Below are 26,280 nucleotides of genomic sequence, written 5' to 3'. Positions count from 1 at the left end.
AAACACTGCAGCTCATTCACACTTGGGATTCTCATAATGTGTCTCACAGGATCTCCTTCTTCCTCCACTATGCCTTAAACTATAACTCACACTATGCTAAAAGATGAATGTAACAAAAGCTCAACAGTTGCTATTTCTAGGTAAAAACAGCTTTCACACTGACAGAGTAGTGTGCAAGTATTTGTGTGTGTAAGAGAGGTTGTTTATCTTAGTGACACACATTTGTTATCCTCAGGGAAAAGTAAAGATTCGGGGAAAAGTTTTTGAGCAAGGAAAGAGTTTAACCCTCTCTCCTCTACCACCGCTCTGCTTCAAACTTCTTCCTTTCCTCTAAAGTTTATTTTTTTTCTTGAAAATGTAGCTGTTTCACTTTAAAATACATGCATCTGATACACTGGTCCTCACTGGTCTTCCCTCTCAAAGCTTGGAAAAGTTGTTTTTGGACAATAGTTCTCAAATCCACCCCCCCCTCAAGTCAGCATAGTCATGTTAACTGAAGGATTCTGGGAGTCACAGTCTCGGAAGGAGCATTTCTAGGAGAAAAGTGGATACTTGTGTTTTTGGAATACATCTCCAAGATCCTCCCCAGGCAGCAGAGAATCTTGGGAAATGTAGTCCAAAAACCACAAAGCTGTACATGCCTAATTTCTAGACTCTGTTTCAACCCTTAGAGCTAATTAAATTGTGGAACATAAAGCAGTTTTTCCAAGGCAGTTGGGGAGAATGATTGATGAGTCCAGAGGCTGGAAAAGATGAAATGTGTTAACTATTGTATCTGGACAATTGCTAGATCCTCAGATTTACTGGAAAATCCATAAAGTAATTAATTGACAAAATGTCTATATATTCAGGCAGCCATGCTCTATTCAGAGTCTATTATCTCATCAGAATCTATTATACATTTTATACACTCTTTTAAACCTGCTTAATCTCAAAGTGCTGTTAGTTAGCCAGAATCTTCAGCATATGTTAGGATAACAAATCTAATTTCCAAGAATCACAGCATAGCTTACATGACCTATACTAGTTTTCAGAAGATTTTAAGACATACTGAGAGATATTAGCACCTGGATCCTTGCAGTTTCCTGCTTTTCCTTTGGACCAGAGAGTCACCCTTATTACAAATTCCCTTATTTTCAAAGGCAGTTTGTCATATAGCCCACAGGGGGAAGAGGGAGATACTGTTCAAGAAATATAAGAGCAATGTACAATGCTCCTGGAACTTGCTGGGCCATTTCAGTGGTTTCTTGCTTAAGTCTGCCTAGAAAACTGTGTTTTATCCAGCTGTGCCTGCAGGCAGTTGTCTTCTCCGATCAACAACAGAAGCATTTACAGTCACTCTTATTACAGAATCTAGTTCTCAAGAGTGTTCCAGGAAGAGCTGGCCAGCATTGCTAAGTGATGAAAGTGGTGACAGTCGTGTTGAATTAAAAACACATCAGATAGGAAGAAAAATACATCTTTCTTACTAAAAACTGCAGCCTTTGCCTTTCTGTCTCTGGAGTAAACTCCCTGGACATTGGAATGATTTCCCCATTACGGATGACAATGGCCCTGCAATGAAACATGGAATGATGGCATTAGAGAGAGTGTGTGAGAGAAAAGAGACAGCAAAGGAAGGACAAGGAGCAGACACATAAGAGAGCAAACGGGCACAGCGTTCAGCTGGGGACCACAAATATGTGGGAAGGCAAAGGAATCAAAGAAGGCAGTGTCACCTAGCAAGTGGTCTCTTTCCCCAAGGAGGTAAACATTGGCTTTTTTTGCAGGAGGAGACAATGCAAAGGTTCATGACATTTGGTATTTCACATTCTGAAACAGCCCAAAAACCAATCAAAATCTCCCTCATGGACTTAAATTCTTCTTTCTATCACAAAGATGTATGGAAAATGTTTTCACCTGAATGCATCTTGTTCAGTTTTGATTGGCCTAAACCCAGCATTCTGACAGGAGGCATCCGCTAGCACAAGAGAATTTCCTCCCACCCCAACTTCTTCAGCCCTCTGTGCTGTCCAGAAAATTACTATGTGGGGCTTCCAGCTCTCCAGGTATGGCCTCACCTCCGCTCGTCCCACTGATGGAAGAAGTATACTGTTTTTATTTTATTTATTTATTTAATTTATACCCCGCCTATCTGGCCCAGCGGACCACTCTAGGCGGCTTCCAAATATAAAATCAAATAATAAAACATAGACAAATACATAATAATAAAACAAGAACAGCAGTAAAAATAAAAAGGAAAAGTAAGAAAAAATCAAGAGTTGGCTGGAGGGAAGGCCTGAATAAACAGCCATGTACTGTACTTTTATATTTGTAGCATAACTGCATGACTGGATCTTCACCAATGTTTTTTGAATTTATTATTTATTTAAAATATTTTTACTCCACTTTTCTCCTTCAAATGACCCGAGGCACCTTGCATCATTAAAAGGACAGTATTTTAAAATGAAAAAATAATAAGTATACAAATATTAAACAAGAATTAATCAAGTATTATATTAAAAATGGTAAATAAAGTCAGCACCGAAAACAGATTTAAAAGCAATAAAGCAGAACAATCCATTCTGAAAAACCCTCTCAAACAGCCAGTCACTAAGAAAAAGCCTGGTCTTTGCCTTCCTTCTTGCCCTATCTCAAAGACTCAAGTGGGGCTGATTATAGTGGCTCTTTATTCTATTTCCAAAGCACCCTGATAAGGAAATATGGGCTGAGAGCAATTAGTTGCTCAGAGCCATAAATGTATGAATCCATGTCTGCCACATCCTATCCCAGTACTGTTCACAGTCTATGCAAAGTGCCAAGCATAGAGGAACACATGAAGGCAGGCAAGGAGGAAAGTATTTTCAGCACAGACATATGTAACAATTGTTCCTTTGCATGACAGAATTCCCTGTACATACAAGATATTTAATGAAGTAGATTGTAGACCAGGGAAATTTATGATAGTTTAAATTTAACCTTTAAACGAGATACGTCACATCACAGATTTTGCTGCAATAGGGTATCATGGGTTCCTCTTTAGAGTGGGACACTCATGTCAGCCCTGAGGTTTTTTTTTTTTGTTTGTTTGTTTTTTGCATACGTATTAGAATTAGGACTAGCCTCAGGCAAACAGAGCAAGGCTATGGCTGTGGAAACTCCAGAACAAGTTCATTCAAATCATGAACATTTCTTAATGATGGATGACGTCCATGAATAGGTTGCTTCAAAGTGATCCATATATTCAATTGTGTCTCTTCAGGAATCAGCTGCCATTGCTTATTTTTAACTCGGAGACTGGAAAAACATAGGATGGGGGAATATCAATTAATTTAGAAGAGAGACTGGAAAAGTTATCCTTGGGGGCTAAAGCTAACCACACTGGCTAAGAGATTCTGGGATTTGCAGAAAGTAACTTTTCCAAGCTCTGGTTCACAGACATAAAAAAAGGAATCAGAGGAGGAGGAAAATTAAATTAGAAAACAGAGAAGAACAGAGAGATCATGAAAGAGAAACATGGCAAATGTAATAAGTGCCTAAGGACCCAAATCCAAGAGACCAGGGGCTTGCTGGTTCCTGTCAGATAGAATATACAGTACATAAGTCCACCAACCTTCTTTGTTGTTGACAAATTGGGAGAGAGAAGTGTTGCTGCTCTGAAACAGAACAAGGTTCTTTTCACCAAAAGATGATTAGTTGAACTCATGGTTGTCATTTTTTGCTCGGCTATCAAAGCTTTCAGATGCCATTCATAGCTTTCATTAAAGCTATGGTAGCTTTAAATGATGATTCTAACTTCATGAAATAGTTTCATCTCATTGAAACCATGACAGCTAGAACATGCCACAAGCCTGTGTTCAGTGCTCCCATTAGCACAAGTTCTGCTCTGCTTCTTATTCTTACCAGCAAGAGACAGGGCAAATTCATTTCCTATATCTATGTTGTAATCCACCCATTATTTTTCACTGGGCTTCTTCAATATGCCTAAGAGAAGGGAGTCATTAGTGAAGAACTACAAAGAAGAGTAGCAGAGAAATGTTCATATGACAAGACAAATAGGTGGAAGACTCCATAGGAAACCAAGCCAATACCTGCTCGCTCTGGTTTCCATGGTTCAGGAAGTTTCCCTTGCCCCATTTAACATCACTAATTCATTTTAATTTGTTAATAATTGAAGGGCTCTAAAAGTTTTATAATGGTTACAAAAAGAAATTCAACAAGACACAAGGTGCTCGAAGAACAGTAATCCTAGATTCAGAATTGACTCACTAAAAACAATTATGGCAACAGACACTGTTGTAGTGTTGCATGTAACTAAAAGCCAATTTGAGGATTGCTGATGTAGTAGGACCCCCCCACAAGTTTTGGGGGGCTGGAAATGATTGTGTGGGTGCACAGAGGTGGATGAATGCTGCATGGAGGGGGTGGAGTCATGCACGGTCACGCAGTTGCGCACCTTAGAAAGATCCTTGCTGGCAAGGCAGGAGGAGGGGAGCTAACATAAGCCAAACTGCCTCCTGGGAAATGTTTTTTATCTCCTGCCCTTCCTGCCTTCCAGCTAGCCCTTTCTTCAATACTCCCCAGCAAACAAGGAAATGGGTTCTTAATTGTCTTTGAAGAAAACCTACAGAGACATTGTGTGTGTGTGTGTGTGTGTGTGTGTGTGTGTGTGTGTGAGAGAGAGAGAGAGAGAGAGAGAGAGAGGGAGAGAGGGAGGGAGGGAAGGAAGGGAGAGAGAGAGAGAGAGAGAGAGAGATGGCCATCTTCCATTTTCAGCACAAGAATGAGAGAAGATTTCAACCCAGCTCTTACTCATAGAATCCCCACCAAGACAAATATTACAGGTACAGGGGAGTCCTGGGTCCAACAGCTCTTATCTGTGCTTTTCAGTATCTGGGGGGAGGGCTTGAAGTTGATCCCCCATGGATACAGGGGTCTTACTGTATACCCTAATAATCCCCACTGTAAATAAACAATGGCTTATGAGACAGCTGCAAACCTCAGAAGCCAGGCCTATGGTCTGCTGTGTTTCACCAGGAGTGGAAAGCATGTGGCCCTTGGCATCTCTCATCCTTCAACACCCCACAATTTTTTTTTTTGGGGGGGGCATAAACATTTAGCTCAAAAATCTCCTTGTGTCATCTAGGGCTTGCAAAGGCAATTCTGCCCTCTTTTTAAAGGGCCTCCAACAACCCACAACTTTGTACACACCCCAGTTTTTTATTTTTGTTAAGGAAGCTTTTGAGGTTCATAATCCATTTTTTTTTGTAAGGAAAAGAAAATGGGGGGCAGTCCTTCAGGGATGTGCCTGCAGCCTTAGACCTCTTCCACCTTTGGTTTAAACCACGACTGCCAGTCATAAGCAGTTTTCCACTACGAGTATACTTTGAAACTAGTCATAGCATTAGCCTTCAACTTCTCTTCATTAAGCTATAGTTTGGCCTGAAGTGATCTGCACTATCAGCGTATTTGTGCTTCACTCATTCAAGACATTTTTATAGGAGCAGGGAGAAAGATGGACATGTAACAACATCATCAATAATAAAACACTGAGTCCCACATTCTAAACTGTGGTTGAATAAATCCCAAGTCTGGCGTAAAGCTGAAGTATTCCATATACCTGCTCTTATCCCCGTTGAATACATGTGTATACTTAAAAAGGTTATTACTGCTATCGATATTCACAGGTCTCATGGACAAGTGTTATTAAATACTACTTGAAGTTAATCTTGTACTACAGGGGTGGGCAGCATCCCAACGGATTCCCCTAAGCATTGAGGACCATCCTGGTTGCCACTGAAATTCTGGTCAATGGCAATATCCAGTCTCTGTCTCTCTCTGCAACAGGAGGTTGCCAAACTCCACAGTAGATAACAGTGAGATTCTCCCACTGGCCACTATTGAATCACAAAGATGAGCAGTATAGGGAATACCCTGGTGGTAAGGTTTTTAAGGGAAGGAAGGAGTTTGGAAAGAGAGACGGATTCTGCCGGATTCTTTGTGCACCATATGAGGAGGCTGGAGTTTGCCCTCCCCTGTTCTACAGAGGCTCAGACAATGACCACAAAATGACTAGGTGACACTCTGATATGCAGCCTTTAGGAGCTTTGTGTGTGCATTTATGTTGATTTAATGAGGATGGGGATGAGAGAGAGAAATGAAAACAGATTTAAATGATTGGATCTTGGTGTAACCTATACGTGCGGCAAAGAACAGATGCAACGAGTTGGAGACTAATCTAATAATGCACCTCTGCACACTAATGCCATGTGGTGGTGCTGTGGGTTAAACTGCAGAAGCTTCTGTGCTGCAAGGTCAGAAGACCAGCTATCGTAAGATCGAATCCACATGATGGCGTGTCCCAGCTCCTGCCAACCTAGCAGTTTGAAAGAATGTAAAAATGGCAGTAGATAAATAGGTACCACCACAGTGGGAAGGTAACTGCATTCTGTGTCTAGTCACGCTGGCCACGTGACCATGGAAACTGTTTACTGACAAATGCTGGCTCTTTGGCTTGGAAATGAGGATGAGCACTGTCCTCTAGAGTCAGACACAACTGGACTAAATGTCCACTAATGCAAATATCCTGTTCAATATTTAGGGGAATGAAACTCCAAATGAGAAAGCTGTTTCAGTGATGTGGTGAGGTGCTGACTGGGTGCTTTGTTGTGGGCAACCAGCACTTCATCAGATCGCTGTGGCTGTTCTCACAGTGGGAACATAGGTAGCATAGCTATTGAACCAGAAACTTGTCTGGTGAGGGAAACAAAATAATCTTCAACTTTTTTCTTTTTTGCAGAGACAAGCAAGTTGAGAAAAGACTGTGTCCATGTCTTTTCAGCAATTTCCTCTGGTGTTTCCCCAAAATAGATCATGAAACTATTTAGAAATGGATAAGCCAGTGTTTGAAAAAGGTCTTTACAAGGCTAGGATTTCCATGCAGTAGTATCATCACTCCCCAATACTTCAGGTTTATTTATTTATTTATTGGACTTATATACCGCCCCATAGCGCTACAAGCACTCTCCGGGCGGTTTACAATTTTTAATTATACAGGCTACACATTGCCCCCCCCCCCAGCAAGCTGGGTACTCATTTTACCGACCTCGGAAGGATGGAAGGCTGAGTCAACCTTGAGCCGGCTACCTGGGATTTGAACCCCAGGTCGTGAGCACAGTTTTAGCTGCAGTACAGCGTTTTAACCATATCTGCTCTGTGTACAGAATAGAGATGAACACACAAGGGCTTTTACAAACAAAAAACAAACAAACAAATAAACAAGCAAACAAACGAGCAAATAAACAAGCAAATAAATAAATAACCATTTGGGTGCTTGTTCAAATATTTTGTTTGGTTGCATCAACACACACACACACACACACACACACACACACACACGCACACCTAGAACACCTACTCTGCCCAATGTAGTCCTGATGGGACTATACTGGACGTCCCATGAATTTAAGGTCACTTGCTTATAAGCAGAGCTTTGCAAAATTATGTTTGTGGCTCCACCTCCAAAGTTCCCCGGTTAGCCGCTGTTTTCTCAGTCCTACTTACAAGGGTACACTTTCTATCTTAACAAACAGGCACCCATGATTAAGAAAGGCTGCCAAACAACAAGGAAATCTTCTCTACCATTGTCTACAACATTCAGGCTGCTATAGCTTAGTAAGCAACAGAAAATGCCTCTCCCGTCTTACCTACTGTCACCTGCATTGGCCACATAGAACTTTCCCAGGAGGTAAATGACAGCTAGGGCACAGCAGCCACCTGACGTGTGCCGAGTCACCCGTTCCTGCTCAATCTGATTGTCCTGTGGAGGCAGAAAAACCATTTCACAGGTTGGTTCCAGGAATTCCATATCATATTGTGAATAGGTTTTTACTTCCCTTTCAGTTCTCTAATTTACATTCATGTGTTCCTGTCCTAGAGTAAAGATTCTCAGACTTGTTCCTTATTTTCTTAATGAGAGCCTTGTCAAATGCAACTGCTTTCAGCCTCAAACAATTTTCATCTTACGCAAACTGTTTTCTTTAGGCCTTCACTCCCTTCCCCCTTCTCTCCCTTTTCTACTTTGGACCAAACAGGATTGTCTGTTAATTGTGCGTTAGGAATTAAGGCAGACATGCAATTGTATTCATTAAATAGCTGACGAAGAAGTAGAGAGTTAGGGACAGCAACAGTGCCGGTAAGGAGGGTTAAAGTTGTCACCCAGTACCATAATGCTGAGGAAAATTGCCTTCTCTGAAAGCTGTTATTAACTTTGGGAGAAAGGCTTCCATTATTACCAGTTGGCATTGTGGGTCTAAGAGGGGCTTCAGAAAGCCTGAGAGAATACATTTTCTCTTCAGTAACGGTGCCTTCTCTTCTGAAATTTCCAGAAGGGCACTGTACTGATCTGTAGTCTCTTGCACCAAAACAACCTCTTGAGATACCCTAAAGGCTGACAGAGTTTGGTACTGTATTAGTGAACATAACTAGCTTTTACTATGATAGAAACCCATTAGTTTCAACCTGCTTCATCCACAGAGACCTCTTCTTTTCTTTCTCTACTCAAATGTTTTTTTCTACAATGACCTTTTTCTCTCTCCTTTCATCTTCCTATGTAGATGTTTCAGGATATGAACTTCAAAACTACACCCATTCAATTATTGCAGTTAAAATAACAGCATTTAGCCTGTGCCATTTAGTATTTTTATTTGAACCATAGCATATAATCCCTCAAACCATTTGTAATTGATTTTAATAGTCATTGCTGAGTGATAATTTAAAAGAGTATTGACCAAAGCCTAGTAGATAACAGATAAATTGCTTGGTTCATAGGTAGAGGGAAAGGATCGCATGGATGAAGTCTAGATGACATACTTAATGGAAGAGTCTATCAAATGACTATAATCAGCTCCTACTAAAATCTGATTATCATTGGACCCCATTAGGGCTCTGGGTGAACCAATTTTGAGATATTAACAGTGTTTAAGCTGGGAAATCAGTAGTAAGCATGTAAATTTATGTGTAACATGCTGTTACCATTTTGAAGATCTCTGAGCACAAACAACATTTCAAATATATTTATAAGATAAACATTCTGAAGTAAAACTGCTAGGTTAGCAGCATTCATGCTCAGGGCCAAACCCTGAGACCAAGGGGTGGATCCCTGCAACGTTACAGGGAGGGATGTTATCATATCACAACAGTAGATCCTTCTGGTGTCACAAATGCTGCTAAGCCACTAAGGTCTGGTGCCAGCTGTGAATGGATGGGGTTGGGTGCCCAGGCTTTGCAGATACCTCACACAAAAATCAAGCTTCCCCCCCCCCTCCAGTGCCACTCACCCTGAGACTGTCTCCCTAACAAGAGACCAAGAGAAACATAGCTATTTCCTAAGATGTCTGCAGATGTACTGACACCTGGCAACCCTATTCTGATAATAAAATCGGTTGCAACTCATGAAAAATTATACCAGATAAGACTTGCTAGTCAACAGGACTCTTGCATTTTTTTCCTGAAGTGCCTCCATGGTTGTAGGAATCGTATTTGCCTGGCTTTAATGTGCACTACAATCTTGTAAAGCACCATATGCTGAATGATGTCATCCTTTGTGTGTGGTAGGTTCTCATCACACAATGTTAATAGAAAGGTATTTGAGCATCTGCCCACACATCAATCCCACACTGCACTAGGCATTCCTCAAAGACAGAGCTGGAAAAAAATTTATTTACTAAGACAAGAAATGATCAAAGCTATCAGAATTCAGTAGGCCTATTCATGCCCCATTATTTATTCTGAACGACTATGAAGCAAAAATATAATGTAAAAAATTAATCTGTGCAAATCTACATTAGTGCAAAGTAGGAAGAAATATAGCAGAGAGATCTGTGGATATTTTCAAAGCAACTAATATTTTCAAAGTGGTGGCAAGACAGTTACAATACTATATTTATTCTGGGCTAAACTTTTCCAGGCTCTGTCACTGTTGAGCTGTTTGGTTTGGCAGTTTGGTGTGAGGAAAACCTGAGTGTGTCCTTAATTAAAATTAAAATTAATACTAAACTTCTTATTACACAACAGATAAAAATGGTTCAGTCAGGAATCCTCAGAGCAGATTTGATAGTAGATCATCCCTTATTTGTTAGTTCACCTCAGATGGCACTTATTTGTATCAATACATTCACTGAGAGACTCTGGTAAATTAGAAAGAATAAAATGTTTCCATTTGCATACACTTCTTATATAAAACAAATATATTTTGTGGAAATGTTAACTTGTTATTAAAGATGGGGGTATTCACATACAAATATGAATACCCCCGCACAGGTGGAGATAAGGAGGGTCTGGTCCCCTGGGGACATTCATCTGTCTATAATTCCCGGGATGCCTGTGGGACAGGCATGACAGTTAAACTGATATGTCTGTTATTTATTTGTTTGCTACATTTACATCCTGATTTTCCTCCACTATGCTCATGGTGGCATATGTAGCTCTCCTCTTCCCATTATTAGCATCATGATGACCCTGTGAGGTAGGTCAAGATGAGAGACAGGGAATTCATCCTTTGAATTTCATGGCTCAATGGGGACCTGAGTCTAGTTTTCTCAAGTCACACACCCTGGCCATTGCAACATGCTGGCTCTTGATACATATAATACCTAATAACATTTCTATTCAAAAAGTACCCTTTCTGTGTACAGTATTTTATTCCATGATCACAATCACAGAGATGGGCTCAGATCTCAGAGGCTTAGCTGCAGAGGAACAGCCAATCAGAAGAGGCTCATGATGTGTAGCTAGTAAATGAATACCCTGTCAGACCAAAATAATCATGGGCTGCCGTGTCAGCATCTTGGCTGCAAAAGGAAGTAAATGCATATTCTGGATGGAAGACAGCCAGGCAGGATAAGTATACATCCTTGTCCTAGTCACCTCTCTGGCTTGTCGTCGTTTAGTCGTGTCCGACTCTGCGTGACCCCATGGACCAGAGCACGCCAGGCCCACCTATCTTCCACTGCCTCTCTGGCTTGTACTTCATGCCATCTCTGTCACTGTGGGGGCTTCCTGAGCCAATGGAAAATGATTATTTATTTAGTCTTCTTTCCAACCTGTATACAAGATGATTCATGGCGGGCACCACATCCATCATTATCTCATTTAAATCTGTGATACACAGTAGGCTCAGACTAAATAACTACCCAGCAGGGCCAAATGATTGGGAATGCTCAGAATGGCAATTAAGCAACATAGGTAGGGCCACAAATCAACTAGTCCTGCTTTAATATCTACACTCTGTGTCTCAGTTTGGTTCAGGTATGAAATTTAAGTTGCAATGAAGTGCTGGCCTCAACTGAGACAGTACTAATTTCTTGCAGATTAATCTGGTTTAGAGACAGCTTTCCAAAGTTCTGAACCAGTCTGGGACATTAATTTGGGCTCTCTGTAGCCCAAAGCTCTGATCAACCCTGCCACCTTCTCCAACATTTCCCATGTATTGTCTTGCTTACTCACCATTTCCTTGAATGCATTCTCAATGGCTCCCACTACCAAACTCTCGCTGGAAACCACCTTTTCCATATGGAAGCGTGGCAGTGCACTGTTTGGGACCTCAGCAACTTCCTCTGCCAGAGGCGCCCTGTTTAGTTCTGTTACACTGGCTCTGGAACTCTCTGGCAAGCAGGTTGGAGGAGGCAAAGGGTCTTGTAAGATGTCCACCAAGTCCCGGAGTTGGTCTCGGATATGGAAGTGAAGCAGCTTGGATGCCATGATTGCAGCTCCGCTTCCAGCATGTCCATCAAACAAGCCCCAGTAGTACAAGTACAGGCCTTTGCTGCCCTGCAGGAAAAACGATTCCAAAAAAGAGGGAGGGAAATCAAATGGAAAAAGAACGGACCTAAAGAGATGCCAAAACCATTCGGATGAAAAGGTTAAAGAGATAAAGCAGCTGTCTTTGCACCTCGGAGTTGCAGCAGTATTCTGGACATCTCTATGCCTGGAATCAGTTTAACCCACCTGGTATAAATGTGTGTATATGGGCCACCATCCTTATCCCTGGACTCCTAACTGAATGCTCTGTCAGCAGAGACAGAGGAAAGCAAGGAGAGAGATTTAAGTATTCACATGTGCGGTATATATGAAAAGGGTCAGGCTTAGGAGGAGAAAGTTTGATGTGGTTTGCTGTGCTGACTTCTGCTTGCTATGGCAGATGCAGCAAGAGTGGCGATGAAGAGTCATGAGGAGAAAGGAGCAAATTCTAATAGGTAAAGCTGGCACTTCAGGTAGCAGATACGGAGCAATTCCTCGCCTGTTCTTGAGAATCCCACCCATTCTTCTCTCTTGGAAGTCACAGTTGTGTTTACCACAGACCTTATCCCATACACAGGCCTGCTGCCTCCACTTGTAGGGAAGGAAGCCATCACAGGTTCACAGAATCATCTGTAGTCCAGTCTAATCAGCCTGTTGGTGTGCATTAAAGGAGAAAGGAACATTTTGTCTTTTACCTTGAGCAGCAAAATACTTTGGGTCTGCCTATCTCGACAGAAGGAGCAGAAAGCAGGCCCCAGAGAACAGATTACTTGGAGGGAATGTAATTAAAAACAAACAAATAAAAACCTGAATTCCTGGATGCATTCTACCAGATGTTTGTCCAAATCTTGCAAATTACAGACATTTGCTTCATGTGCCAGGTTTAAGCTGCTTTGGCATTTGTTTTTTGCATTGCAATTTCTAAATCATATATTCTAAAACTTATTACTCCACTCCACTCTAACAGCCCCCCAAACATTCATCACCTCTAACATATCCTACATGTTTTATATCTGTTTTGGCAGACAAATGATTTTTTTTTAAATGTACGTTATACTGATTCTTGTGATCATGACAGAGGGAAAGGGTTTCTAAATTCCACCACAAACTCTATGTATAAGAAGCCTGCTTCTCTTGTCCAGTTTTTTCATGCAACCCCACTCCACAGATGGTAGAGGATGTATCACATGAGACCCATGAAGAAGCTAATGTCTTGTTTGAACCATCTTGAATAATCAAAAAACACCTCCCCGCCCCCAACCCACAAACCTGGCAAGAAAGTGCAGATGAGATCTTGAGAAAGTTATTTTTTGTACATTATCTTTCTGGCTATGGTGTTCCAAGAGTTTAGCCCAAAGTAAGTAACCCTCTAAGTTCTGGTGCAAGTGTAGGACTGAGAATTATTTTTCAGTTTTTAGAAAAAATTCAATTGCCTTGGTGCTTACTCCTTCTGAATCACCAGGAGCTTCCTTGGCAGTTGGGTTATTCCTTGCACTACGTCTTCTTTCCACAAACACTGCTTCACAGCAAGCTTGATCTTCATTATGTTGGCTTTTACCAGCATTTCTCACCCTGGTCAGGGAAGACAGACAAAGTCAAGCATAAGATGGGGAGACCTCAAAGGATTGATCCAATCAGTCGATTTGTATAACTCCAGCTCTGATGCAAACAACAATCAAGGTTTTGAACAAACTAAGCTGTTTGCAGTGCTTTCAGAAAATGGAAGGCAATCTGAGAGAGCTTTCAATACTTAGAATTAAAAGCCCTACACAGCCACGGCCAGTTTAAAACAATCTGAGGCTCTAAACCAGCCATTCTCAACCTTTTTTTGACCACAGCCATAAATATGAAAGAAATATAGGCCAAACCAGGATTGTGTAAGTCACATGACAAAACCTTATAAGGCAGTGTGTGAAAAATTATTTCCAGTCTGTGGTTCCCTTCAAGTGTGCCAGGACCCCTCAGAGACTCCTGTTAAGAATGACTGCTCTAAGTTATGCCACTCTTTAAAAACCTCACAATATTATCATATATATATATTACATGCAATGTTGAAGTAACAAAAGTCATGTTCCAATAACAACTACAGGCAGTTATACATTGCAATTATCAGAAGGCACCATGATGCTGTTCCACCTTTCTCATCTTTAACATATTTTTGTATGGTAAAAAGGAAGACAGAAGCAACAGTGGAAAAATAAAAGCGGATTATAAGTGGAGCACATCATTGTTTGAAGCCTCCAACAAAATTCAGTGAATCAGGGAGGGTGATAACATAAAAGTATCAACTGAAACCACGCCATTTTTTCTTCTGCCCTTGTTCTACACTAAACAGAGAGGTTTATAGGGAATCCAGATGTTGTTGTCAAATTTCACCTGCAATTCTCCAACATGTTTCCAGTAATACTGTTAAGAAAGGAAAGAGGGGCTCACTGGACTGTGCTTTTTGAGTGACAGTGCTAAAAACTGTCAGCCTAGAAACACCCTCTTCCTCTCTACAAATTGCCTTCAAATATTTAAGGAGAGCCCCAATGTAGATGGTATCACACAGATGCTCTCCAGAGAAAATGATTTCTTCAAAACTCTGGCCAGCCCCTTGAAGAAAATCTTTTGTGGATCCTGACTCCTCCAGGGACTTGGCCAGCATCAGCCAACTCTTCTCACAATAGACAATGAGTAAATGAGGGGAGATAAATAATTCCTTCCTTGTTTGTTTTCTCCCACTTGGGCTGCAGAAAGGATGGCAACATTCATATTAGTTGCAAAACCCAGCTCTGTGGGAGGAAGTTGTAGATGTAAAACAGGAACTTTCTCTGGACAAGCATTTGCAGCAATACTGTTTGTAGAGCAAAAAAATTGTTTGGTGTTGGCTGGAACAGATCTCAAGGAAGTTTTAAAAATGCTTTACCTAAGATATGCTTTCCCAGACATGAGAGGCTGGAAAACCCCTCTATGTGCTTTTGAAACAACACGTAAAGAAACCTAAAGTAGTAAATGGTGGGTTAACTGTCCTTTTTACAAACTGAAAAACAGAAACAATTGCACACAAGATACAGAAGAACAAACATGTGCATATTTTCTTGCATACATAGCCAATGAAATGGGTATACCAGGTCCTAGAAAAGTGATACAATCCTGCTTATCTTTAGCAACAATGCTGCATTTTGTACCACCAGACCATATCCTTTCCTCTTCAGGAAAAGGAGCCATGGGCTTAACTCTATTGGTGTCCCTCTGAAAAGACAGGAAGAAATATTGCAAGAAAACAGGAACTGTACAGGAGAATGAGTACAGAGCCTCTTCCTCACACCACTGTACAGATTGCGGTATTGCGTGCTATGGATCTTCCCGCTCAGTTGTTGCACCTTTTCTTTTACCCGCAAGTTGCTCATGATCAGGGAGAGGATGGTTTATCTGAACATTACAAGAGGTACCTTCATTTGTACCTGACATGCATCAAATCAGCAAAATTACAAACTTTTCAACCACCCCTACATCTGTGCCTTTAAAACTTTGACCTTCAATAACTGCATTGTTCAAGCATTCAATGGTAAATGATAAGAAAAGCTAAAGATGAAAAGAGAATGATACAAAATGGCCTATGCAACACCTCAGAAATCCAGAATCTCCCAGCCATCACCATTTGGGGTTGTAATGAATTTAAAAACAAACAAACATTACCATGCTCCCTTCCCAATGCTTTGGGAAATTATCTAAATCCAATTACCAGTCCCAATTAGAATAGACCTACTGAATGAGTTGCTGAACTGTGAATCAATCTTTACACAATCCCATTGATTTTATGGTCTGCTCTTGTTGGGACTACCAGTTGAGTTCAGGCAATGAGTAATGTGGAACCTTCCCAAACACATATAGACTGTCTCTATGATCTCTAGAACCAGGGCCAGTGTAAGACATTTACTGTCAGAACAGCATGGGCTTCCCTCCCCCTAGAGCAAGACATGCAATGCCTAAAGTTGGCCAAATTACTTTTGGCACATGAGGCAAAAATTTTATATGCCCCTCTCCCCCTCTTTTGTTATAAAAATACAATTAGAATAAATTGAATGTCTAACAATGTGCTATTTTTTTTCACACTGGGGTGACTTACTCTACCTCACTGGTTCTTAACCTTGGCTTACTCAGGAGTTTTGGACTGCAACTCCCAGAAGCCTTCACCACCAACTGTGCTGGCTGGGGTTTCTGGGAGTTGCAGTTCAAAAACATCCGAGTAACAAAGGTTAAGAACCACTGCTCTACCTAATGGTAAGGCAGGCCCTGTCCAGAACCCCTACTTTATTGGGGTTTGCAATCATTTCAAAGAGTTCCTTATCCAGAATGCTTCAGAGCTGGAAACACTCCTGCCTTGCTGTGGAGAATGGGGATAGTGAAAGGGGCAAATGTTTATCTCCATGCTGTGAAAAGATTTGCCTGTTAATTCCTATACATCAGCCTGTGCCAAAAACAGTCCCTGCAGGAGCTGGTTGAAATTTTTGATAGTCCTATTGCACCTGAGAGCCAGTAAGAATGTCATGGACAGAACTAGATTCAAATCTCCATTTGACCATGGAGATTCATTAAGGTGGAGGTGAAGGTGGCACCAGTAAAACATATCCTTAAATATCTCACATACTTTGAACACTCTGTTAGTATCCTCGTACATCAGACGCAACTTGATGGAACATAAGAACCAAAACATTGTAACTACAATTTGATACAAGTTGTGTCAATGAACATAGAAACAGATATAGCTCAACAAGCAATTTTTACAACTTCAGAATAATCAGCTGCAGACTTCCTCCTTATTGTGTTAGATAAAAAGCACAGAAAGTAGCTTTGCTTATCTTACTATAGACTGATTTGGCATACAACTACAAATAAAGATTTAGATAAGTTGTTGGTAGTGTACCAAGAATTTCATTTAAACAAGTCTGGAATGGCAACCAGGAGCCTACAATAGCTGGAATGTGCACTTGATTTCAGAATGCCTTTCTACACGACATTAACAGCATCCATACATTAAAAGAAAAACAGCACAAGAGGAGCTTCAACAATACCTATTTAAACCATGGAACTCACTACCACAAGACAGTGGTGGCTTTACAAGGACATACAGCAAATTTCTGTAGGATGGAATGATCAGTGCCTTCTAGCCATGATGGATATATATATTTCTACATGTACTTCTGTACCAGAGTCAGTGTGCCTCTTTGTATTAGTTGTTGGAAAGCATGGGTAGTAGGAAGTTGCTTTTGCTCTTATGTCCTGTTTATGAACTTCCCATAGGCAATTGGTTGGCCACTGTGTAAACAGAATATTGAACTAACCCTTTGGTCTGATCCAATAAATATGTTCTTGTTAAATGCCAATGCCAGCCAGCCACACAGCCAAAACCTAAACATGCATACTTAAGAGAAAATCAGCACTGTATTTCTGGAGCACATTCTCATGTGCTGTGGCTTGAATCAGCATCTCTGCTGGCAGTGCGCTCAATTCCAGCACCTTTACATTGATTTGGTACTATTTAAACAAAAGAAACCATCATGCATGGGAAACAAGGGACCAAAATTATAAAGTGTAGTGGTCTCAGAACAATCCACACATAGAGCTTTAATCCTTTGTTTCTCTCATTTAGGTTAAATCTATCTATCTGAAAAGACAGATAAATGACCATAGGTGAAACTAAATACAACACTGTAACAAGAGCCTCAACAGATTTTGCTGCCACAGAATGTGCTCAGTTGATTGCTATCTTTGCAATATGAATGACACAAACCATATCAGTGAAACAAACACTGGATCAGTTGTCAGTTTTGCCCTTCTCTCCATGTGTTAGTCAGGAAAGCTGTCTATTTTAAAAGTCCTACAAATATATTAATTCACTTAAAACATTTTTGCATCCCTGAATCTGGATGTACAGGTCTCAGGGGTAGGCAGGAGTGCATTTACACAATTAAAACTAGTGCACCAGCTACGTCCATTTCTTGAGTGATCTGATCTGGCCACTGCGATACTTCCTGGCTAGACTACTGTAATACTTTAAATATTGTCTTTTAATTATTGTTATCTATTTTTTGTTTTAAACTTTAGATATTGTCTTTCAATGTTATAAGTTGCCTTGGGTCCTTTTCAAGGAGAAAGGTGGGGTAAAAATATTTTTAAATAAATAAATAAATAAATAAATAAATAAATAAATAAATAAATAAATAAATAAATAAATAAATAAATAAATAAATAAATAAATAATAAAAGCTCAGTCAAGAAAATCTATTCTTGGAATGGCTGGGAGACCCCATATATTAGAACAGTTACTTTTTGAATAATTATTCCTAGAATTCCCAGTTGATGTAACCATTACCATATTGGTTAGGGAGTTATTTTGTCCCTCCATAACATTTTCCAAATGGTAGGCAGGAGAAAGGAAAACCTCATTTCAGTTAGATCATGGTTAATGATGCTTTCTCCATGAAATGGTCCCAATCCAGTTTGCTCTACCTGTTAATATATTCTACATACAAGTTGGCTCTTCCAAGTTAAAACAGGAAGTTCTCTGATGTAAAAACATTTACATTGGTACGGTTTATACAGAATTGCAAATACTTTCATATAGATTTATTAGAATCAAATTAATCCTAAACAGTTTTTCCTGGAAGCAGATTTCAATGCAATATCTAAGTTAGAATGTGTGTACAGCTGTAGACTAAGGTCAAAGCTCAAAGACACACTGAACTCAGTGACATGTATTTCCAATTTATATGCATTCACTGGATTGGGTTACACTGAGGTATTCTACAATGCTTTAACAGGACTACTTGAAATGCAAAAGATTGCAGTTTAAGCCTTCTGTTAGGAGCAACAGCATAGGTATCTCCCACCTCAAATTAATGTTCCAAAAGGAAAGAAAACCAGATCAGAAAGATAACTTCTCTGCCTAGATAATTATATTTAGAACTTGTATCATTATCTCAGGGCTGAGCCCTAGTAACCTTCTTAGAAGAGGAGCTTCCCTGCCAAACAAAGGCAAACTAAGGTCACAGCAGTGAGAAGTCATAAGATCACTGCAAGAGAAGTGAAACATTCAATAAATTAGAAACTGAAATGATATCATTGCATATGAAATGACTGTAGGAAAACAAATAGGTTAAAAATGGAGAACAGCGAAAACTCTGTTTAATACCATTATAGTGTTTTTTAATATGAAATTTGATACCTGAATAGCAATATTGATTCTTTTGTGTCTCAGCTAAAATAAACTCTGCTATATCTGGCTACAAAACTGCTATGTTTTTAACAGGTAGATAGCAACTTTCTCCACATGAATGCCAGGAAAAGCTTCATCTGCTGAACTGCTATCCACCAAGTAGCTGTTAAAACATGGGACTCTTATCAGAATAAAACAGGGAAGTAAAACAAATATTTTTAAAATGATGTACATACACAAGGCACTTCAGAAGGCCCTATGCATCAGAAGCTTTTAATTTTACATAGCTGACTATTTTTTAACACACACACACACACACACACACACACAGAGAGAGAGAGAGAGAGAGAGAGAGAGATGATGATGATGTATTTTCAAGCACTCTCAGCCACAATACTGAAACTGGGGGGGGGGGGGGAGATGGAGAGAGAGATTAAACCAAATCAGATATGAAATAAGTGCACAGCTTAGCATCTGTGTGCATGTTTGTAGAGGACTACAGTATAGCTTTATCCCATGCCATGTTTACCATTAGCTTGGTTTGGCCCTGTGAAAAGAAAACCTGATTTCCACCAGTTTAGTCAGATCATCCTGTCTTTCTGTGTCAAAATTTGGAATGGAATTTTAATGTTCTCCTTCTAAAGGAGCCAAGCTAAGTTTGCCTCTGTTGTCCCATTTAAATATGTTATTATTAGCAAAAACCAAGAAAAGTACAGGAACTCTCGACATGAGCTGATAAATGTGGGAAAAGGCTGCAGCAAGAAAGTACTCTTTTTTAAGAAATTTGTTTTCAGGGTTATTCCACAAACATTCCTAAAGAGAACACTGTGTGCAACCTCAGTTTGATGGTGCCACTTGCTTTCCCCAACGAACCGACACATTCCTCCTCCTCTCTCTGTGCTTTATATAATGTGCCAAAGAGGTCACATCCTTCCTGGAAGGTCCTTGAGAGCACAAGTGACAAAGTGAGGCAATCTTAACTCCTGTTGAATCTGCACTCTGCAACTGTGGGCAAACTTACAAAGGGCAGCAGGCACACTGCAGTGGTAGCGTTATTTGGCCAGCCACAAAATACATAAACATGTGGCCTAATACAGCTATCATTGTGGTATGGATTTGGGCATTTGGTTTTTTGGCCACTTCTTCCTACCCACATGATTGTGTTCTCTTAATAAGCTCTCTCTAAGTATCAGCTTCCAGAGGAAGCCCAACCCCATGGCTCCTGCCCGTCCCTATGCACAAGATAAATTCTTTTTCTGTCCTTGGCTAGTTTGAGAGCCACAAAAGCCTCCCCGGTCCTGCGCCGCCTGGTCTTTTCCCCTTCCCTTCGCGTCCACAGAGCATCTCCGGGATGCAGCTGAAGGTGAGCGAAAGATCTCTGGAAGCTGATTGGCTACTCTTGTGCACGCCTCCACCTTAGGGCGAGGTCCCGATACCCGCCCATGCCTTTGGGCCGCGCAGGAGGGGATGCGCGGCCGCGAGCAACCTGGGAAAGAATCGGAGCCGCGCCGCTGCACGAAGAGTTACGGCAGCGGTGCGTGGCAGGTGAGAGCCCTTGCAGGGAGCGGGTTGCCCGGCCGGCTGGGAAAGGAGCAGTGTTTCGGCGCATCACTGGACGGCGGGGTGGGGCACACATTCAAACCCGCCCACCCCGTTTTGAGGACCGCGTGCCCAGCCCTGATTAAAAGGAGATGTTTAAACGATGTTCCGTTTTTTTTAAAAAAGGAGTGGGTTAGGATTGGAAGACACCGCCATCTATTCGACGTTGGCGATGAAGTCAGATGGTAAGAAGAGCCCCGCCGGGTCAACGCCCACCCCTCACGACCATGCAGCGTCCTGTCATGCTTCCTGCTAGTGCAGCGCAGCGCAGTGGGCGGACAGATGGCTTTGGGAAGCTCGCAAGGAGCCTCCGGAGGTGGCAGCGCTGCCCGGCTTGGGGCTGGTTGCTCACTAGTGGACGCACGGAAATGCACTCTTGAAATGTTCAGAAACACTGATATCCCGGTATCACACGCTGCAGGCCTGAGACAGAGGAAGACAGTCAGGAGGGAGCCCTACAGGCACAGGACCGCCTAAGACTTGGGGATGAGAAGCCCCCTCCTCTTGGCGGCTCCCTACCTCTCCCCTCCCCGGATCGCCAGGGTCTGCTCCCCTGCCGCTTCTGGAGGCGCTTTCCTTCCCAGCGTCCCCCGAGGTATCGCCCTTCTCCCGTCACCGCTGGTTCCCCCCCCACCTCACCCCCCGCTCGCTTACTCGGCATAGCCGGTGCTCCAGGGCAGGCGTCGGCGACTCTCCCGGGGACTCTGGACAGCTCTGCCCGTGTGATCATCCGCCAGCAAAAGTTCCTCCGGCGTGAGCTGCAGGAAAGCCGGTCTCGAGAAGCAGCCTCGGGGCGCCTCCCGCGTCAAGCTGCCGGTGGCCGCGGCGGCGGCGGCGGTGGAAGTGGAAGAAGAAGCGGAGGCGCCGGCGGCGGAGGAGCTGGGCCCGGGGGGAGCGGGCGGAGTGGGCGGAGGCGTCGTTCTGGCTGAGGAGGCCGAGGCGGGCGGCGAGCTCGAGGGGCTTCCTCCGCCTCCCAGGCCCCCGACGAGGTGCGCCATCGCCGAACGCACCCTGCCCAACATGCCGCCGGCGCCGCCGCCGCTGCAGCCGGGCGCCTCGGGGCTCGGTGCGGCGGCCGGAGAGGCCGGAGTAGGCGGAGGAGGAGGCGCTCGGGCTGGCTGGCTCCGCTCCCCGCCTCCCGCGCCTCGCCTCAGGCTGCAGGTCCGCCGCGTCAGGGGATCTCCGCGCACCTTCTCTTTCGCCTCCCCTCCCCCTCCTCCCCCCACCCCTCCTCCACCCCACCCCGGTATCCTTGCCGGCGCTCCCCGAGCCGAGAAAAAGCCGAGGCTCTCTTTCTCTCCCCCGCAGTTTTCCCCTCCCTTCCACACGCCTTCGGCGCTTTCCAGAGACTCTTTCTATTTCCGTCGCCTCCCGAAACACACGGTGCCCTCGAAGCCGTCCCAGGTACCCCCACACGCCCTCTCTCCCTACCTTGCTTTTCGCCGCTGAAGGGTCACCCTCAGCTCCGGGTCGTCCTGAAGGTCCTAATCTTCTCAGGTACTGGTGCACCCAAAAGCCAGAAAAAGAAACCTCTTCTCTTTTTTTCCTGGACTACAATTCCCAGAGTCCCCCATCACATATGATGTGCCCGAAAGAGACCCCCCCCCCTCACGCCAGACCAGATGTGCCTGAAAGACGCTTCCAAAAGGTTTAGGCCTGAAACTCCTGAGCATACTCCATCATCCTGTGAATACCCAGCCAGAATTCTCTGCAACCCCCCAGGTAGCACCATGGACATCTTTCTTCCCAGCCTTGTCACTGGAATCTCTCCTTGCCAGGCAGGTTCCATTGTGTTTTGTTGTCCTCAACACTGTGATCCTGGGCATTTCTTATAGAACGCTGGTGGCATTTCGCCTGAGGTTTAACAGCGATAGACTTTACATAGCTGTCCTTGACCTTCATTTGGTCCTTAGGCAAGCCACGACAATGACTCCCCCTAACCACATTGTCCTTTGTGTCTTACTTCATTGTATACTTATGGGGAGATACCTGGGGCCTCACACCTGTATTATTTTATAGACATTATTCTAATAGACTGCTTCTAACTTTAGTCTGTCACCAACATAATGGCATCACTAATCTCACGGTTCCATATCCCCCCAAATATCTCCAGATTTCCAGTACTAGAATACTTTACAACCCTGGATTCCTGTGTGCCATCATCAGACATTTTGCATACATATAAGATCCTTCACAGTAAGGGACAGTGGATTATCTGGAAGAATGCATGCCTTTGTGCAATGTTAAGAGGCAAAGGCTCCAGTGGGGCCTTTGGAGTCCTAACAAATGAGCCAATTTTGCCTCAAATGCTCACATGTGCCCTTCCCCAGATGTTGTGTAATTCCAGTTCCCATCAACCATGCCCAGCATAGCGAATAGTGAAGGGAGAACCAATCTAGTAATATCTGGAGGGTCACAGGTGCCCACCCATATATCACATGCTCCCTTTTACTCATGTGTTTGCTCTTTTCTGGGTGATGGTTTTCGCATTGACCTTTATTTTATTAGTCAACAGGGAATGGTAAGAAGAGAATGGTCTTTTCCTGCTGACTATGTTTTCAGAATCTCTGAACCACTAAGCAGGTACAACTGGAGGTGTCTCTTGTAGAGCTGAAGAAATAATTTGGGAACAAAAGGCCTATTTTTACTGAGCTCTCTTCCAGTAAGTGCTAGATCTGACTTTCTGGCTGTTCTGTGATGCAGTATAAATACATAACTACTCAGCAGCTTCTCTTAAGACTTCCAGTTTTGATATGGTTGAAAAGTTAACTACACAAATAGCTTATGACCAGGATATCTGAAAGATCATATTGGGTGAAATTAAATTGTGTAGCTACACACAAGGTGTAGCTTTTGGAGTCAAACTGAACCATAGAATCATAAAATAATTGGAAAGTTGGAAAGGGCCTATAAAGGCCATAAAGTTGACCCACCCTGCTCAATGCAGGAGTACAAATCAAAGCATTGCCTTAAGGTGAAAAATATCCATAGATACTATATGTTGCATGCTGAATTGTACACGTTGGTATGCAACAGATAATGTCTATGAAGATTTATTTTAACTTATGACAATTTGCTTCTAAACGTTATGCTATTTGCATTATACCAGCATCACTAGGCAAGAGGATTTGAGATGTTCCCTTGTATGAGTCTGCCTGAGTTTTAAGATCTTTTAGAGGCAGACCACTTTCTTGTTCCTCTGTCATCGGAGGAAGATGCAAAAGATGACTTTCTTGGTAATCACTTTCAGTCTCTGAAACTCTTTGTCAAGGGATGCTCAGCTGGTTCCCACTAATATTCCTTGAGCTAAATGGTTGCTGAAGTGCTTGCTGCTGTATTCAGATGACAATTATAGTTCAGTGGTAGTACATGTGTTTTGTGTACCATGTCAGACAGCAGCAACAAGGCTGAACATATCCCCTTGCGATGTGTAGGAGAGTTGGAGACACACATCCATCGTGTTAACCTTTCTCTGCTCAGTTCTACATTCGGTAGAAATTCTCTGCTAATGTTTCCCAGTGGACAAGGGCATAGAAATGTGCCTGACTAACTGCACAGAGAGGCTTGAATGATGCTCAGAGCTTTTGCCTTCTCCATTTATTTCAACATGCCTCCTTGGCTACCACTAATGGTGCTTTAAAAGATGAAGTTAATTATTTCATTCATTGCCAAACAAGGAAATACTACATTTCCCAAAATGAGAATAGTGCCAGATGTATGTTCTCTCCTGTTCAAATAATGTACTGGCTTTTAACCAGTTGATTTGAGCTGGTGCCATTTGGGTGTTGTGGCCTGTGCCATAGTTTGTTCAAATTAAGTGTAGAAAGGATTTGTTGAACAAATAGGCCACCTTTTTAGCTATGCAGGCAAGAAAGTTGATTGCCTATTCATTTTCTAGAATGTATGGTTGTGATCCATCAGCATTTTGTGTCACTTGTGCCCTTGGTGTACTTGCCCAGGAATAAATGTGCTATGGCAGCACCTTTCTTGGCATGAAAATCCTGCAAGAAGTCAAAGCAATGATGAGTTGTCAGGGTAATGGGAGAAGTTTGTTGGCTTGTTTCGTAATCATGAGCAACCTCCTGTTGAAAATGCATTTAAAAAGTAAGCAAGGAATTGTAACTGGAGGCTACATCTATCTGTCTTCTATGGAAGGAGGCTAAGAAAAAAGAACATCAAGCTATGAGGGAATCTCAGTCCAAAAAAGGATAAATGACAAGTTATATGTGGAATATGGTTTTGTGATTGTTCGGTGCTCATCTATTGCTCTGTTGTAGAACAGAGTGTGTGTGAAATTCTTTGTGTGCTTTAATAAGGAACTGATGCCTGGAACAACTTTAATTCATCACTGCTGTTTGTGGTTCAATTACTAGGAAGTATTCCAGGCTCACTGCTGGTTAGATATGACCTTCATGTGCAAAGGGAAGAAATATCCACATTTTAGATAAATGGATAAATATGCATAAATTTGCTTTGCATAATTCTGTGTTAAATGGCATGAAATGTAGGTGTGTGGACAATATATGGTGGAGATAGGTGGGAGGGAGACAGTCTGTCTGGATGTCAAAGCCCTTTCTATCTTTGCTTTCTGACAGACATGCTCACATGTTTCCACAATTTTCTGTCTTGCAACTATAAGGGCTAGAAAGTTGCTTTAAAAAAAATAAAAGTGAGATTCTTAGGATACTGAGGGGTTAGCTAGATGGGCTAAATGGCCTGGTCTAGATCCAGGTGCACAGTCATGTAGAGTGTGGTATGCCATTTGGTGTGATGCAATATATTCACATGGCATATGCACCTTAAGTGATCCTATTTGGGCCATCTGCATTTAAAAGAAAAGGGAAAGGGGGAAAAACAGCAATAACAACAAAAGGCCACTCCTCAACCCTTCCTTTTTCCTATTCCTTCAGGAAGAAGTTTTTAATTTTCTAAAAAGCACATGACACCAGCTCTATCCTAACTAGGCTTAACAAAGAAAAACAAAAAGAAACTTTGTTTCTTCCATCTTTCCATCAATGAGAGAAGTTTTTCATTTGTCAGTATTATTAAGTGGCTAAGCTGTATGCTCAAGCTACTTTAAGATATTGGGAAAGTGAAAGCAGATGGGAAATTGAAAGCAGTAAGCCATCTGATTTGGTTTAATCCCAACAATCATACCTGCTGGAACTGAACCAAAATGAGATTTATCTTACCTGCACCAAAAAAAGAGTAGCCTCTGACAGGGGCTACATTGCAGGTAGAATCACTCTAGAAATGGAATGGTTCATGCTGACACTTATGTTGTGTGGTTACTGGGGAAAGGAGTCAATCCAACAACAGGTCAAATCTCCATGTAGTCACACCTTTAGTCGTCTGCCAGATTTAACATTCAGCACTTACAAATTAAGCTTCTTCAAAACACAAATGCATATTTGAAACAGGGAAATCTCTGTTAATCAGAAATGACAACATGACCAAACATTACTCCATGACAGTTGTAAAAACAATAATAAAACCCCCTATGCCTTGAGGGCCAGTTCTTGCTGAGGCTATGTTATTGTTGAAGTCCACTCATCTTCATCTTTATGGTGATTTATAATAGCATCTATAATAATCATCTATTTAACATCCTATCCATGGATATTCCATTACTTGAATGTCCTTTGATTCTTGGTGACTTTCAGAGTAATAGTACTATAATTTGTCACTCATCCAATCTTTTT

The 26,280-nt window shown here is 42.1% G+C and overlaps 1 protein-coding gene across 3 annotated transcripts in view; it reads right to left on the bottom strand.

Moving 5' to 3' along the window:
- PPM1J (protein phosphatase, Mg2+/Mn2+ dependent 1J) overlaps positions 1 to 21,793 on the bottom strand; it is a 43,540-nt gene extending 21,747 nt beyond the window's left edge. For 2 of the 3 annotated variants that reach the window (XR_013545131.1, XM_078393365.1), the window contains exons 1-5: positions 21,233 to 21,793; positions 13,212 to 13,350; positions 11,485 to 11,808; positions 7,686 to 7,798; positions 1,470 to 1,554 (exon numbers count right to left, since the gene is read on the bottom strand). Coding sequence is in view for 2 of the 3 variants with exons in the window: in XM_078393365.1 (XP_078249491.1) it covers positions 1,470 to 1,554; positions 7,686 to 7,798; positions 11,485 to 11,808; positions 13,212 to 13,350; positions 21,233 to 21,600 (1,029 nt within the window). In the remaining variant the exon portion in view is untranslated. The remainder of the gene's footprint in view (positions 1 to 1,469; positions 1,555 to 7,685; positions 7,799 to 11,484; positions 11,809 to 13,211; positions 13,351 to 21,232) is intronic. The other variant, XM_072997185.2, reaches the window with a different exon arrangement.
- Between the last annotated feature and the right edge of the window lie 4,487 nt (positions 21,794 to 26,280).

The sequence above is a fragment of the Pogona vitticeps genome, chromosome 4, assembly GCF_051106095.1.
Source record: "Pogona vitticeps strain Pit_001003342236 chromosome 4, PviZW2.1, whole genome shotgun sequence".
Classification (NCBI taxonomy): domain Eukaryota; kingdom Metazoa; phylum Chordata; class Lepidosauria; order Squamata; family Agamidae; genus Pogona; species Pogona vitticeps.
The sequence above is the reverse complement of the archived record's forward strand: the minus strand, read 5'-3'. Positions and strand labels throughout refer to the sequence as shown.